The sequence below is a fragment of the Dreissena polymorpha genome, chromosome 7, assembly GCF_020536995.1.
Source record: "Dreissena polymorpha isolate Duluth1 chromosome 7, UMN_Dpol_1.0, whole genome shotgun sequence".
In the NCBI taxonomy this organism is placed as follows: domain Eukaryota; kingdom Metazoa; phylum Mollusca; class Bivalvia; order Myida; family Dreissenidae; genus Dreissena; species Dreissena polymorpha.
The window spans coordinates 91,404,805-91,422,945 of record NC_068361.1 but is presented as its reverse complement, the minus strand read 5'-3'; the positions used below and the strand labels follow the sequence as shown (position 1 = coordinate 91,422,945).

The window sequence follows — 18,141 nt, the reverse complement described above, 5'->3', positions numbered from 1 at the left end:
GTAGCAAAAACAAGAGCTGTCTCCGTAGGATGACATACGCCCCCGATAAACGCTTTGATATTAGTTATGAGCATTTTTCCAAACCTAAACGCCGACCCTAAGTTCAAGGTCAAAGGGGTCAAAATTTGTGTGTGTATGGGAAGGCCTTGTCCATATACACATGCATACCAAATATGAATGTTACATCTGAAGCGACATAGAAGTTATGAGCGTTTTTTCGAAACCTAAATGCAAAGTGTGACGGATAGACAGACGGACAGTGCGATCACTATATGCCCTCCTTTGGGAGCATAAAAATGTGTTTCATATTGTTTTGGTAAATTAGTAATGTAGTTAAAAGAACAGAATCATCGATTATAAAGTTATTGATTATAAAGTGTTGCTGGCATATTTGATGCATTCATCTAGCTATAAGAAGGTCCCTATTTTATCCCCACTGGCACTGAGCGAGGGTTCTCAAAATCTTTAAGCAATATGAATAAGTACATATAGGGTCGAGAAAGCCTTGTTGATATGAGGGCTAAACACCTGAAATCAAAGCGACCCAGGTTAAAGGCCGAGGCCAAATAAATAAACCAGAGGCCGCATTAGCCTGCTATACTCTGAACAAGTATTGTTTCTTCTCAGAAAACTGGCTTTGGTGTCTTACTAAGCTTTAGACTTTGAGTTTCAGTGCAATCTATCTAAAATAAATTGGTTAAATTAAATAATAATTTGTAAAAAATAAACATTCTGCACAAATTCAATTATTTACTTTACCTGTGTGCATGAATCATTTCAGTCTTGATGGTTAGTGAACTATGTCAAAAGCACCATAGCTATGAAACACTTGTATTTTGAATATTGCAATGTTCCACAGAAATGATGCTGATGATAATTCTACACGATCGTGACATGAAAAATGATGAATTATTAGATATTTCTAAATTCCATTTCCACCAACAATTCGGTTATTCCACTACCAGTTCACATGCTTCGTACACAGTTGAAAATAACACTATTCCACTCAACAACCGTGACACATGTACTCAATTTTTAAACTTTTCGCAATAAAAATTGTCTTCTACTGTTATTGTTGTTGTTGTACTTTTGAAAGTACAAAAAATGTAGTTCGAAAGATGGCGACTATTAACCCAGAGATTGACTTATGAAATATATCGTCTGCTGATCCAGAGTGGATGGCGACCGTTAGGCACGAGGACTATCTTACGGAGGAATCCGAGATAGCCGATATATCACGATTGTTTTTTGTATATGAACCATTCGGGGTTACACGCCACTAAAAGTGCACTGTGTTTAAACGTTTAATTGAACAGCATCGATATTATCTCAGCTCTAACAAGATTACAAAAAAACAACAATTTAATGTAGAATAAACGACACGCTTACATAAATGCCAACGTTAATCCTATGCTTATAACAATAAAGTCAAAACGATATTCACTTCCATTTTCTATTCTTCCCTCCCTTTATCGAACCTTATTTTAAATCACACTATTTTATTGTGTTCCTATCGAAGTTTACATTATGTATGATAAACACACAATCCGAAATACGTTTTGCATTCGTTCGATGAAAGAAATAACTAACTGTTGAAAAAATACCACGTCCGACATGTTCTTAACATGCAGAGAATTTAGCTCCAACTGGAATGTTTCGTTAGAGTAACTACGTCACACGATATACTGGTTAGCGACATTCATGAACTTACAATGACATCGGCAAATTTCACTGACAACACGGCTTTAATTGCTTAAAATATAGTTCTGGTATAATTAATTAATAATAATCTTATTACTTAATGTATTTATTATAATTGAACATTTTCTTTGAGACCAATTTCTACACAATTTAAAATATACCGCTCTGTTTTATTTACATAATTTATGTTTATTTTCTTAATCATACGCTAATAATCATATTAAAGATAATTTCTAAAAAAAAAATTACAGTTCTGTTTTATAAACATGATTTATGCATGCATCAATATTAAGTATACTCTTTAGGATAATAGTTTCAACTTAATAATCATAGTCTACATAACTAATTTCTATATGATTTAGTAATTGTTCTCAATATTAACTATATTAGGTAAATACGACACTCAATCAATCAATTAACACAGATCGTTATCTCTATAATCTCTTAATTAATCGACACCGATCAATAAAGGCCGGTTGCTACTTCACACCGCGCAATACACGCGAGAATTATTGGAAGTTGATCAGTTTAGTAAATTGAATATCGATGATGTTTTTATTGAGATATAATGATGTTCATATGAATTTTAAATTTATTTGCCTATGCAGGGATCGACAAGAATACAAGAATTTAGATAATCCGACAGACGGTGGTTATATATTGCTGAATGAAAGAACCATAAACAACGCAAGAAGTTACACTCACTTTATATTGTGTACATATTTGTAATATTTAAATTTCCATTTTAACTTATTTAATAATTTTAATTAATCATAATTAATAAAGTTTTACTTAATTTCAATTAACAAAATTTTATAATTACTATTGCATATTTTTTAAACTAACTATTGCATATTGTTTAAAATGACTAGTGCATATTGTTTAAAATAACTATTGCATATTGTTTAGAATTACTATTGTATATTGTTAGAAATACTTAAGGAATTGCGCAGTCCGTATCACGCATTAAGCCCATTTTTCACAAAACCACATCGGTATACTTTTTGTGCTTGGTGAGCTACAAACTCTAACACGTGGAAAAATACATTGATGTACTATAATAAAACAGTTTAGTAAGCTAAGAGAGCGAGTAGCAAATTCCAATCTAAATTGTTTACCAAATCAAGAACGCAAACGTAAGCTTCTTTAATTAATTACATCTATTATGGATCAAAGGATATTGGCGCTGAACGCTAATTCGCATAAGTCGAAGAATGGTAGCATTTAATGCTAATTGAAAATGAAATACGATAGAGACAACATTCACTAAGACCGTAATGGACAGAATGATTAATTATTAAGAACTAAATAATTTATCGTACGTAAATGAAGATCCCGTTACCAGTTACATTAGATGGAAATAATGAAATCCTCAAGAAACATTAAAAAATATATAGAAAAAGTACGTACGATATGTTTTTATTATATGCAATTGACAAATTAAATTAAACTAACCAGTTCCACATAGCCGATGCTGCCACCGTTCACAAACGTCGCGTGTAATCGCATGTTGTCTTGGTCGTACCTCCAAATTGCACGAAATGCTCAACACATTATCCATTTTTGAAATAATAGAACCAGACATTTGAGCTCCATTTTTTATATTGTGATAATTCACAGTTAGGTTATTCCGAACATATCAAACAAAAAAGTGTTACCGAAATATAAAAGACGGCGCTCTTTAACTTGTAAGCGTATTTGTAACAAAGGCCAGTAATATTCCCTAATTGCTTATTATATTAATTAATGATGAAATCTAAGGTACATACTTGCTTACATGTGTGAAAAATCAAAACGGCGCTCTTTAACTTGTAAGCGTGTTTGTAACAAAGGCCAGTTATTTTCACTAATTGCTTACTATATTAATTAATGAAAACTTAAGGTTCAAACTTGCTTATATGTGTGAACAATCAACTGTTCATACCCCGATATGCACATGATAATATAGGGCGAACGAACCCAGGGCGAACGGACCCAGGGCGAACGTGTAACTAGGGCGAACGGACCCGATACCGTTAGCGACCCATTTTCGCCCGGAAATGAAGCCTTTTACCGCCTAACAAGTGTTTTAAGAGATCGATTTTACTGAAACTTGGCAGAAATAATATTTAACAACTGACATCAATTCTTGTATTACTTTTTTTATGAAAATCTTACCGATGTAACCAAGAACTGTCACTTTAAAAAAAAAACCTATATTTACCTAGAAAATGCTTGGAACTGTACCAATTATTCGCCCACCTAATACAATCAATGTTTTCTTTAAATTCAGTTGCTCTTTTATTGCATAACGATAATTGATGCCTTTACAGTATGTGTTTACGAAATTCACATCGAAACTAGTGCAAACAAACTGAAAAAAAGTTTCATTAAGTACAAAGTACTGGTGAAATAGTAATTCTTGGACGATATTTACAGGTGTTAATTAATAACCTTCGAAATAATACAAAATATTTTAATAATACAATTCTGATTCATTCTGGGTTTTTAATCTACAAGCGAATGTAATAAAATATTTTTGATAAGCGCATGCGTATGAACGAGGGCCGTATATGGGGTTATTAAAGGTAGGCAATTAATAAATATGTAAACACCAAATGGTGTCCAGTTTTAAATCATGTGTGCGTGATATATACATTATATTCTGTTAAAATAGGCTTAAATGATTATCAGACAAATAATTTAGACCTGCTCAATTGCAGTAGCAAACGAAAATACCAAGCTAACAGGTCGGGTTTCAGTAAGGGATTTTTCTGAGCATGCGCGTGCTATTAATATCCCCTGCAAGAAGGTCACATTATATTGCGACAAAATGTGTGAACATCGCATTTGTCTTTATAAACACAAGCATTTTAACGAATTGCTGCTGTTATCTTCAACGAAGCAAGAGTATGTAAATATGTTACAAAGAAATTCGTGATTAAGCGTTACATTGAGTGGTTTTAAAGGGGCCTTTTCACAGATTTTGGCATTTTTTAACTTATTCATTAAATGCTTTATATTGTTAAATGTACACATTAGATCGTAAAAGCTCCAGTAAAAAATCAAGAATAAAATTAAAAAAAGGAAAAGAACATTGCCTGGAGCAGGTTTCGAACCAGTGACCCCTGGAGTCCTGCCAGAGTCCTGAAGTATAAACGCTTTAGCCAACTGAGCTATTCCGCCGAGTACACGTTCTTGACGTATTTTATACTTTATATCAGCAATCTTCGTAGTTTCACAAAATTTAACGACAAAAACAGAACTCTCCAAATTATTCAATCGTTTCGCGTTGCAACGCTTTATATTTTTTAGGTTTTAAAATCGTCAAAAGATGCGTATAATGGCTATATTAGAGCATGGTAAATGTTCAGTATTACTGTTTCCTCACAAATATCATAACTAAAACGAAAATTTGCGAATCTGAAACAACTTTTTTCAATTTTGTCAATTTACCAAAACGTGAAAAGATCCCTTTAAGGGGGTGGGCGAATAATAGGTACGGGCGAATAATATGTCGCTAACCAGTACGTCATCGTTTGCGCATTCAGTTGCATGAAAAGTAAAAGTACGGAAAGGCGGTACAACACTGTACAATGATACAGATGGACACTCTTCGGTGTTATATAAGAAATAGTAAACTCCACTTCGGTCCCAATGGAATTATTGTGACCAGCCAGGCAGCCAAAAACTGTATATGGACATCAGCCTACGGCTTCGGTCCATATACGGTTTGATTAACCCTTTCAGATGATGCAAAGCGTATCTCTTGACTGGTTGACAACCCATGGCAAAGAAGCGACAACCTCCTTTGTTTAGAGTATGTATTACCTCGAGCTAGTTAAGAGTTACGACCCCTTTGGAGTATTGCGAGATCGTATGGTACAGTGTCTCTTATGAGCGTATTTAGGAAATTGAAGCTGACGTAAGCGAGGCTGAAAAGATCGTTACAGGGATTACAAAATGACTTGACCGTCTTCTGGCGAATCTAAAATGCGAATCTGTAGCCGATAGAAGACAAACATAAGCTACTACCCCTTGAAGTTCAAAATGACAAACAATCTTAATCCATCCAATCGTATTCAAACCGGATACCCGTGCATTCTTACCCAATTGCTTCGTAGCAATAATGGCATTTCAAAGATCTACACAAAAACGCAGCTGTACTGGTCTTCATTTGTGCCCTCAACAATCGATAATGGAATTATCTATCATCGCCTACATATAAAGAAACTACATTAACTGACTTCGAACGCAAACACACAAACATACACAGCAAAAAACTGCATATTCTTTATAATATTGACACTCGGAAATCGCACATGCATCGCTTTCGTCTAAGTCTGGGTTGTAGCACATTGAGTTACACCATAGAAACATCATGGATAGTTTTCTTTGCTCTTCTGGTGCAGAAGAAACCCCATCACACGATTTCTTTAGAGTGCCCAGATCTCTGAAATATTCGCTGTACCTTCCTTATAAATATGCCGTGCTTATTTGCTCAAAACAATATTCTGTCTCTAAATAATCGGCTCCAATTTGGAAAAATACACCTACATGTTTCAGTGCGTCTAAGGCTTCTTCGCAGCAAGAAAACGCTATGACATGTAGACAATGTTTCGGATCGATACCTCGTGATTCAACATCCTTGTGTGAGAATGCGAATGTCTTTCTTTTGCTTTTATTTACTTTTATAATGTGTTAAGCGCGGTTAAATATATCGAGATTATTCCTTAAAGGGGTAACACAACCTTGTCATATAAAGCTATTTAATAAATTAACAAAGCCGTAAAAGAACGAAACGACAAATTCGTCCTATTTCAATCCATAACTACCAGATTTATATTGCATCCCCCCAGTTATTCTATTCTCGCATGTAACAGAACTCAACATAAGTTTCTATTCGTGTCTTCTAATCCATGAAATTTTATGTCCTTCTCTGATATCCACATGATTGTTTTGTATTATATTATGAAGCTTTACAAAGTTTTGAACTAGCTAACTAAACTAAAAAGGTGTATTAATAAGATATTAGATGTGAAATGTTACATATGTCAATACGATATCAAGCTTTAAATAAGTAAAGCGTCTTCTGGGCTTAGGAAACATGGAATATATTATCCCACATAAACTGGGCAATACCTTTCATGATATAGGTTTTTACACGTTAACGTTACTTACTTTGTAAATATAGAAACCTTACTCATTTATGGGCTTTTGGCGTGGACTTATTTATATTATATATTATATGTTACACATTTACTTATTCTGCCTAATAAATAGCATGCCTGTTACTTATATTACACACGTTAACAAATCAGCTAGAAATAGGAAGCCCACGGTAGTTTTTTTTATACCATCAATGCTTTACAATCATGCTGTGTCCAAAATAAAATTATTTCGGAAATCTTTTGGAAAATACATAATATTGAAAACTGATATTGTTTTTCAAATATCAATCCATGAAATGACTCCACTTTAATTGAAGTAATATTTACGTGGTGTAAAAATCATATTACATTATGTATCATAGACACGAATGCATACATGACATATGTTGTGACACATTAAACGAGTATGTCAACCAAAATGTAAGGTCATCATACATGCTCAGTCAATGTTTATATAAAAAGGCAAGAAAAACAACTGTAGCATGTAGATATATGACATTTGTCTAGGACCTTTTTTAAAGGACATCCTTGGTGTCAGATAAAATAGTTTGTTATGCCTACTGACATTTATAAAACTCCTGCACATAGCGATTTCTATTTTGGTTAAATGTCAAATGCAGTGAAGACTTGTAGACGATTAAATCGTTAAAATGAATCAGCATCCTCATTCATGTGTTGTACATTTTGATTATATAACGCATTGCAAGTATACATTTAATATCAATTTATCTTATACGAATTACAGCTGAAAGTCGTCAATCCAATAAAACATTTTCTGAAAATTACTGAAAGCAAAACAAAATTACCAAACTGCATGCGATTGCCAACTGACGTAATCACTTAATAACATCATTCAAATCAATGAAGCGAATGTTTGGGCATTTAGGGACGTGACTGCATTGAAGTATAACGTTTCTGTGAGTTAAGGATGGATAAATACAATAATATGAATATACCAGTAGTGGAATATATGATTAAAATAATACCGATGAGATTGCATTTTCGATTTCTTAAAACTGCAGAATGTACTCTTAAAGCATGTTTTTGAAGTAATTGTTTTTATTTAACAATTGGCTATTAAGAACAGTGTCAGTGAATTGTTGTTTAATTTTCGAAGGTAATTGACGTGAAAATTAAAATGATATTTTTGTTATGCCAAGGGCGTTACTTTGCTTGTTGATCATACAATGTCTATCCACTATGAATGCCTGCTTAAACCTACGGTTTTTAAACGTTATAGGAAAAATTGCGAAGTATGAGTATTTGGCATGAGCCGATGTTCACCTCACGATGGAAGAAAACGAAACTTGACGAAAATGAAGGTATTGATCTTATTCCATGCAAAACATTAAGAAGAGCAAGAGTAAGCAAGACTGTTTATGCCAGTAATAAAAAAATTGTGTCAAAGTACATTTTAAGAGGACCTGTTTTTATAGGCTCAAACAAACAAGACCAGCGCGAATTAATGCTGCATCATGCTTATCGTAAGGCAATATAAAAAATGAAAATTAAATCAATGTTTGGTCTTTTGCTTTGGTGAAACTAGAAGTTAAGTTTAAATAAAATAGCGTATCTTCTACTGAAGTATGTACAAACGTTATTTTCATTAAATTTTAATCGAGGAAAATAACGATATTCTATTTTGTTTTAATATCCTTCTTATGTATAGATATCTTGAGGACTAGTTCGAGTGACGTAACCGGGAAATATCACAAACAGTTTCGCTACGCAAGGTTGGATTCATTTGATTGAATATGTGTTGGTTGTTAATATTAACGACTAAGACATAGTATTGTTATTGTTTTCACAACAAATGAATTAAACAAGTAGGTTAAGTAGAATATAAGGGAAGGGGCATTGTGTATGAACTACTCCGATTCATCGGTGAAAGGCTTACACGTATCAACAGACCACGCCATATAAACCTTTCTTAAAACCATCAGATAAAATCATGTATGAAGGGACACTAACCTAATATTCTCCATTTTTTTTCCGCGAGTGTTCATTTGCTATTTACCTCTTGTCTCTTCGCAACTTGCAATAAGGGGCTTTTTCACAATTGCTTGCATTTCTGTAAAATAAAACACAGGGTGAACACATTCATATTTCAGGCAAAATATACAGAATAAAAAATGCACTTTAATAAGTACCAATAAATCAGGAAACAACCCAATTCAAATACATGATAAGTCTTTCGAACATATGAAAACAACTTATTGTGATTGTAAAATTAAAACTTGACGTATACATTCTAAACCTATTTCATTGGACTTTATATTTGCCATGTATGTAAAACAATGTCGCCTTTCCAATAAATGGATAGTTTGTTGTATAAAAAACATTAACGTAGAATTGATGAAATTGGAACTCACTTGCTTTTATGTGGACAACATACAAAAATCGCATCAAACACGTACAATACAGATACAGGTATTAAGAAGACAATACAAATGTGTTAAGTGTTAAAGTTCATTAATTAACAAAGAACATATTTTTGTAAAAAATATCATTTCATACTTGTTATAACTCCCTTTTGAAACACTAACAAGATGACGGAAATTATTTTAAACATTTTATATTTAAGGTAAATTAAAACGTTATTAATCGACAACATTTCAAAGTTATTGATATCTATTTATACCTACCGTCGCACAGAGTAGTTACTTCCATGTTAACTACAGGTGTTTTTGTGACTGTATCATATATGACTTCGCTGCAGTCACCTGCTTGTGCTGTTTTATGCGTCTCCTCTTTTCGTTCATTCTCTGGAAATAACATTATAATTTATGTAGCGCACCCATCCTTTTTAAATTAAGTACGCATAAATAAAAGCAACAGATCAGGGAATTTACGTTGTATCCAAATATTAAAAATAGATTACTCAATTGATAAAGAATTTTTAGAAACAAACATGTTATATATATATATATATATATATATATATATATATATATATATATATATATATATATATATATATATATATATATATATATATATATATAACAAAACTGGTCATAATGCATGTGCGTACAGTGTCGTCCCAGATTAGCCTGTGCAATCCGCATAGGCTAATCAGGGACGACACTTCCCGCTTCTATGACTTTTTTCGTTTAAATGAAGTCTCTTCTTAGCAAGTATCCAATTAAGGCAGAAAGTGTCGTCCATGATTAGCCTGTGCGGTCTGTAAAAGCTTATCTGGGACGACACTTTACGCACATGCATTAAGCCTCGTTTTCTCAGAACGCGACTAATATATATATATAAATATATATATATATAAATATAAATATATATATTTATTTATATTTATATATATATATATATATATATATATATGTGTGTTTGTGTGTGTGTATACCGTAGTCAACTTACCCATGACTTTGTTTGGGTGAACCTCAGTTTGTTGATTGTTAAACATTCGATTGAGGGTGCTAACTGAAACATAAAACATGACTTTAATATGAGTTTAACGTGCAAGCCATGTCGTTGAATCATACTGCTCAATTCAAGCATAATTCAGTTTTATGATGGGATATATATATATTTGGAAAAAAATAAATAAATATATTGTACACATAACTCCAAGTATTTAGTTAAATATCAATATGTAACCAACATATTGGTATTGTGTAACCGTCTTTTAATATTAAAGGTATGTCATAGTTATCCGTATTTGAACTAGATAAAAAATATGACAAATATGACAAATTAATTATGGAAACGAAGGTTAATGTTATATAACATGTTTATATGCTATTAATTATACAATGAAATACCACTTACTGATAGTGTTAGCACATTTGTTGAAGCATTCTTGATCTAATTCAATAGTTAAGGTAAGATTACTACACCCATGACGTGTTCTCAGGTATGTTTGCAACGGTAGGAAAGCTTTTTCTATGGTACCATCAAAAAATGCCTTGTTCAATGTCACCCAACTTTTTATTGTTGGAGACGAAACGTAAATTTCCAAGCATTTTTGTTTAAAGCCAGTAACTTTGTTGTTGCCTACAAAATAACAAAACGTATATTATTAGGCTGAAAATACAATATTATTTGCTTCTCCTACAAGAAACCATGCACACAAAGAATGCTTAGTAAGAAGGATTGTTTTCAATTAAATAATATCTATGCATACAATTATCTTCCATTTGAAAATAAGTTCATTTTTCATGTAGAACAGATCATTGTATATTTTACCCTGTTTTTATATTGTTTATTACTATTTGTGCAAATTATGTTCTATTGCATCAATTCAGTTTTATCTACTAGAGTTTTCATGTTGCCTTGTATTATGAAATTACATGATTGGTAGTGCATATATTAAAAAGTTGTATTCAGTTTGTAAAATCGTTTTAATTGTACATGTTACTTTTTCGCCGCCATTTACCATATTCGTTATTGTATAAAGATATGGAATAAACATCTAGTTCTGGCTACCATACGTCTATACACCACATTATTACATACTGTATGCTTATGCACCCTGACGAATGGAAAAAATGCAATAGTTTCCCTGTATCTAGACTCGAGATAAACTCAAAGATTGCCCAGTTTGTCCGTCTGGTATTAAGTCCGTGATTCCATCCATGTATTATTTCTTATTTACGAGGTGATTATATTTCACCATTTTTTCTAAAAACATAAAATTGCTATTTACAAAACCTAGAGTATGTCATATTTTGTAAAATATGGAATTTTAATATCGAGCAATATGAATCAAACTTATTTTGATCTTGCCATTGACCGAAATAGATTTGTCAAATTATTGTGGAATCCTAGAAACAACAAGTTGAGCGTATATTTATCTCAAAGGGTTTTGTTTCTTGTCGCATAATTTTACATTGATTTTCGCTATATTGTAGTTCAATTTTAATGACGGACTGCACAATTTGAGTGTCCGCGAACGAATATCGTCGCTGTCTTGACCGCGTATGTTTCTGTGCGTACTCATTTAGTTAAAACATAAATATTCTAACATCCCGGATTAAATGTACATGTAATCGCTAAAGATGAAGTTCATATTGTATCAGTACTATTTTAAATAAACAATCACAACCTTCCTGAAGCTTTCCCACGACATCTTTTAAACCGTGTTTAAGGGGATCATCGGCTGAATCTCCGTTGAAACTGTTTATTATCTCAATTCCAGCTGTGCACATTTCTTCTGAAACAGTGTCCCCTGCTTCTGCATTGGTAGGCTTAACATTTATCTTTGTGACGATATCTGGAATACATTAGCATAACATTTAAGTATACTGTTTGTACTTTCAACGTTATACTTCTCGCGAATAACGATATGTGTTGTTTATTTTCCGTCTAAATCATATGCTGCTTCTGAATTATTTCGAATGTTTTGTTGTAAGTAGAGTGTGCTTAACGCTACGAGATCAGGTAACGTTATAAATGAAATAAAAATGAATAACGTATTGTACTGTTGTGCTAATCCTTGAAAATGTTCTCTTTGTAGTGTTATGAAAGTGTGTGTGCATCTCTGAACTTTTATATTACCTGTTTGCAGAGTTTCTTTCAAGTCAGGATTTTGCTTTGTCAATAATTCATATAACTGTTCCATTCCTGTAACAAAAATAAACACATTTGCAATACAAACTTAAACTTGTATTGAACACTAAATAAATTCGCTGAATTATATGCATTTCCGTGAATTCATAGCGCTTTTAGGCATGACAGGGTACTTTTGACACATTCTAAAAACTACACACTGAGAACATGACTACACATTTGAAGAAGTGAATTATGTTAACAGTATACATGGAAACTAAAGTTTTAACATAAGTTGCGTGAAAGGCATCTAACTTACTTGCTAGTATTAAGCCATTACTTGCTAGTATTTTATCCGTCTTTTCGCTGGATTCCCTAATATTTGTTTGCAAATGAGACATCGACTCACTCATCGATTCTTGCGTCTGAATCGATAATTAATGTTATTAAGTAATTTTGACTTAAACATTTTCATCATCATCATGTTCGTTATCATTATTGTAAGTGGCATTAGCAACTACGCCAAATGCATCGATAGAAACAAATATTAATTTAACCAGAAGTAATACTACTTCTACTGTTATGACGAACGGATGAATCACAACAACTCGTACCTCATGAATCAATTCTATATTTTTTGTTTGCGCAGACAAATGCTGTTTTATTTCTCGATTGTCTGAACACTGGTCTGCGGTGCGTTTATTTATTTCTTCCAGTTGGTCCTTCATTTGTGAATAATTTCCTTGAATATCCGCTATCAATTCCTGCATTCCGTCCAAAGCATCTTTTCTTGCAGCTATTTCATTTTCTATGGATACTTCAAACTCGTCGTTTTCCAACTGAAATAAACGCACTGTCGTTTTACTATTCTTCTTTAAATACAAACAAGTTGAGGCACACTTACAAATTCAACGAAAAGGCGTGAATTGCAATAACACTAGAGCTGACGAATGACGTTACACGCACAAATAATAGCACAAAAAGCGCATTTGTTATAAATTATAGCCTGATATTCTCTTTATTTATTGTATGAACAGGTCGTACATTCGGCAATTGAATGTGTTATAGGCACGGAATTAACAAATTATTGTATTTCTTTGTTGTTACAGACTTAAATAGTAAATGATCATTATCTGGTTCATCGGTGCTTTTCCACCGAGCGTAAATAAGAAAAAGCATTGACATATTAATAACGGAAATCTAGCTAACGTAGAATTTTCAAAACAAACGCATTATCAACAAATGCGTACATTCACTACTCATAACAATGTCGAAAAATGAAGTAACCAGGAATAATGCAATCGATAAAATACTAGTATGCCCATAACTCCGGCCATTCAGCTTTTTCTACACATCACTATTTTCTGCAAAATAACACCATTAGTTTCTGTAACAAATTACTTAAGGTTTCTTGAAATGTAATATCGTCATGTTATCCCGCCGTAACTAATTTATGTTATTAAGTAGTTTGCATTTTTTGCACTGATGAAAAAGTGCGAAACAATTGTTATTATTATGTAGGTACCTTAATCTAACTTTATGAACTTATCAGCCGACAAAATCAAATTGTTCACACATAAAAATGACACACTTCTTTTAATGTGTTTCAATATTACTCAGTTATAATTGAAAGCCAGAAACATATGATTAGATTCATAATCGACACTGGTATTAATGGCATTAACGTTTTTATTCAAAGTTGTGTTTTCCAGATAGCTGGTTAAAGAAGTGCATTGCTTCATAATATTATTTCATCTTTGACTTGTGTCCCGTTTGGGAAAGCTTCCCCATTGGTTGCTATCTGATCCGTACACGATTTCGCCTTTCGAAAACCGGCTTGTTTTTTAGAGAGAAGCGGGTAAGCAGTGTCTTTCATTCGGTTCCTTAGGTGGAGAGCAGAGTTATCACTCGGCAGTAAGAACAGCAATGAAGGTCTCTTTTTGTTAGAAAATTGATGAGTTAACCCTTCTTGCACTATGTTTGTATTTCTTACTATTATTCATGACGAGAGGTTAAAGAGTGGTACAGACGTCAGTCTTCAACGCTTCTAATGTTATTCTGTCTGGCCATGCAAACTTGCCGTTCTTAAATTGCATGACGGCAATTTTATCTTTATGATGCTGTTCTGGTAGGCTGCTTCTGCTCTGAAGGCTCTGCTTATCTGCTATTATGCTTCACTTGACGTTCGTATTTACTTCTGTTTACTCTTCTAGTACCTTTGATTTTGCTGCTCTTGTTTACACAGTCCATCTTTATTAACAGGATGGTCAGGCTGAATTGTCTTATCTCTGCAACCACTTGCGCTGTCTTTCCGGTCGTTGACATTTACTGGACAGATGGTGTTGGTGGTCATGGTGAAGACAATGACCTTCGGCATGACGGCTTCCAGTTGATTCTGGCTGTAACTGCCCGGCGTCATACACCTTCCAGCTGGAGGACCATCTTCTCCAAAAACCACAACTGCTGTTGATATGCATTTTTGTGTTCCTGTTGCTAGCCGCTCTTTTACATTATTCGTTTGCAAGCTCTACGCCCAACCCTCCACCTTCAACATCCGTGTTTTGGTCGTCGTTGGTGCAGCTAGGGTATTGCTTCAAAACTATCTTAAAAGTCAAGTTACATACTCAATCGTTAACACTTGAATGAACACTTGCGACAGTTTAAGATTGTGCATGTTGTTTCCGTAAATCTGGTAAATTGAAAAGCAGCAAAGAATATGCTTTCAGATTTCTGTCTTTAAATCCCTGAAAGCAGTCCGAGGTTGTCAAACCATACATCTTTATATTTAAGTTACTCTAGTTTGTTCCACGTTTATGCAGGAAAACAACTTCGTGTATGTACTTAACGTTATAAATATGAAAACCATCCTCGCAACGAGCAAGGATAATATAATCTCTTTAGCTAAAGTAAAATGATCAGTTTGACAATCACTAATGCCCTCCTTTCATACCCCTTTAAACACCAAATAAAGGCGAATCGTAATAAAGCTCTGATAAATGGATATTTGAATTCGTTTTGAAAGATAACAGATGTACAGATAAAGGACAATTGTTGATTGAACAGGGGTTTTGCTACCTGAACGTTAGGAGGCGGCTGTATAGGCGCAATACTGTCAAACCATTGCTTAACTTAGGGGTTTATTTATATGTAAAATGTGTGTTCGCCTATGTGTCAATTCCAGAAAAACATGCGAAGACTTAAAAGAAGCTGTAGAACTTCTTAGAGCTTTTGGAATTGAATTATAAGAACTCGTTGATGTGTTTTAAACAGGATTTGCACCTTTAAAAGTGTTCAACGTTAATAACGCATACTGCTCCATAAAATAATATCTAGTCATCATGGATACAATTTTACTTTCATTTGTTGTTATTCTTCAAACATGTGGCAGCTTTGAAATTGGAACTTTGGCAAAGGACAAGATCATTGCGATAGGAAGCACAAGTTGTAAAAGTTGTTTAAATGAAATAATATTGACTCATTTTTCCTAGGCTATTTGCTATTTGCTATTGGTAATGCGTTTTTAAAGACGTTCATTACCTTCACAGTACGTCCGTAGAAAATACATTTTACTGGATTTCGTCAACAACTCTTGTGCATGTATTCTTGTGTAACTATTACCCAATAGTCAATACCTACTATACTTACTTTTTGCTAATTTACATCGCAATTGTCACGTGGAAGATTCTTGCGCAGAGTCAATCACTCAACGTACACGTATAGTCGGGAATTTAAGAAATATGTAATCAATAATTGCGTCAAATAATAGTTTGCGTATTTTGCTTGTTGATTTAAACATTTTCATATTACATGTACATAAGATCTCTATTGCTTGCAATTATGTAGACAATAATTGAAATTTACCAATAACGTGAATCAAATTTTATAACAGTAAAGTATAGTTTGTTGAAACTACCTATTAAGCTCTTAAATCACTTGTGTGGGTTGGTTTGCATGCTAATTGATTCGGGTATGAATATCAAGCTATTAAGTTATCACGTTAGCTTTGCCTATTAAAGAAAATATAAATCAGTATAAGTATTGTCTAAAACATATTTCAATCATATAAAAAATAGGTATACTACTATTGGGATAGAATATTACTTGCAATATTACAACAATTTTAATGATTTCATGACGTTGCAGTAGAATTTTATATTGTATTGATCAAGAATACCTTAGACAGTTTATCCAACTGGCAGTCGACTTCATCTTTGTAGTCTTGAAAGAAACTTAACATCAAAAATGTTTTCATGGTAGACAAGAAATGTTTCAGCTGATCGTTTGCCAGTTCCATTGTGCTTGAATGATAGATGTCATTTCTGCACCTCCGCACCTGAAATGGATTATTACATTTTTTTTGCCAAACTATAGAATGATTGAAAGCAATATAGGAAGTACAATTACTACAACATACATTGATACATTGAAAAAGTAACACGTACCTCATCAAGGTCGATTATATTCTGGTTGAACAATGTCCTTAAAGGTATGTAGTTTAGACAAATCTGAATTAGAGCTGTCAAATCAGAACACGAAATATCCGCTTTCTCTTTATAGCCGGGGGTAGAGATGTAGCATTTCATCTGTTCCCATGCACTGCTTGACCACTTGTTACAATTTGTGTTTGACCAACTTGGATCATTGTACGTATGAGCAGCCTTGATTTGGTCATATATCACTCCACATGCAAGGTTTTCCGTACAAGGCTTCATGTTCATGTTCTTCACCGTGCAAGCACATTTTTTGTATCCACATTTTGTGCGTGAACGTTTGTGGTAAGGCTCTATTTCTGTTACGTCACACTGGTTACATGAATATATGGTAAGCCCGCATACTTTAAGAACGTGATCAGTGTTATTTGAATAATGTTCCTTGCAGTATTTTTGAACTAGTGGAATAATCACATCCCTTACACATTTGATAGCCAAACAGGCCTTTACCCAGTTATGAAATCCCATATCCTTGTTTGTAGACATTTGTTGGGTGTAAGTAGTTAATAAGTTTGAGTTCTATATCTGATCGATATTTCAATTGTTACCTCTTACAATCTATCAAATTTAGTTCACAGTCATAGTTGTCATATTTTTAATTTAAGAAAAGAATAACAACGTTAGCACCGTTAAAAACGCTAAAACAATTCAAAAACTCCGTTGAAACGAAAAACACGATACTCTTTTTAATGCCATGTTAACGACACGTGACAACAATAAGTTGTTACACGTAATATTTCCAGTGACGCTCCCACTTTTTTTCGTCCACGAGAATTTTGTATAATCCCCATTTTATGTCACGAATGGCATAACTTCAAATAACTTTCAAAACATTTATCAGAGTATTGTCCTCTTTGTTCAAACAATATTTTATGTTTTGTTATGAGATTTATAAACGATGTGAAATAATTACACCGTCTTATCTTAATTTGCGAAAAATAAGCTTGTCTTAAGGTTGTTTGAACAAACCTGACACGGAAGTTATAGCGTGCATTTAAACTATTCTATTCCACGTAGACATTCAGTCGCGGCTGAGAGATAAATATTTGCCTCGTGTATAAATATCTAGCTTGAATATAACGAGTATGGATTTTATCTCACATTACAAGTCGCTCATTGTATTGTAAAGATTTACAATAGCGATATATATCTCTTGCACGACGGTCACATTACATTCACCTCTTAGTGCTGCAAACAGGCACACATAAGTCGCTTATTTAGGGGAGTAACTGGCCACTGATCATAAACAAAGAGTTTTATATACAGAAATGTTCGTCTGGGTCTGTAGAGTATGG

General features: G+C 33.3%; 2 protein-coding genes across 2 annotated transcripts in view; one reads left to right on the top strand and one right to left on the bottom strand.

Annotated features, from left to right (window-relative positions):
- LOC127838617 (uncharacterized) overlaps positions 1 to 18,141 on the top strand; it is a 414,202-nt gene that overhangs the window by 273,703 nt on the left and 122,358 nt on the right. The gene's annotated exons all lie outside the window — the stretch shown is intronic.
- LOC127838616 (uncharacterized) lies at positions 8,812 to 17,868 on the bottom strand. The gene is made up of 10 exons (XM_052366471.1): positions 16,799 to 17,868; positions 16,531 to 16,689; positions 12,971 to 13,195; positions 12,676 to 12,781; positions 12,366 to 12,431; positions 11,914 to 12,081; positions 10,638 to 10,862; positions 10,227 to 10,289; positions 9,497 to 9,616; positions 8,812 to 8,922 (listed from the first exon to the last, which is right to left on the bottom strand). Exons 1-10 carry the CDS (start codon positions 17,330 to 17,332, stop codon positions 8,861 to 8,863), a joined length of 1,728 nt encoding a protein of 575 aa, XP_052222431.1. The 5' UTR covers positions 17,333 to 17,868; the 3' UTR covers positions 8,812 to 8,860.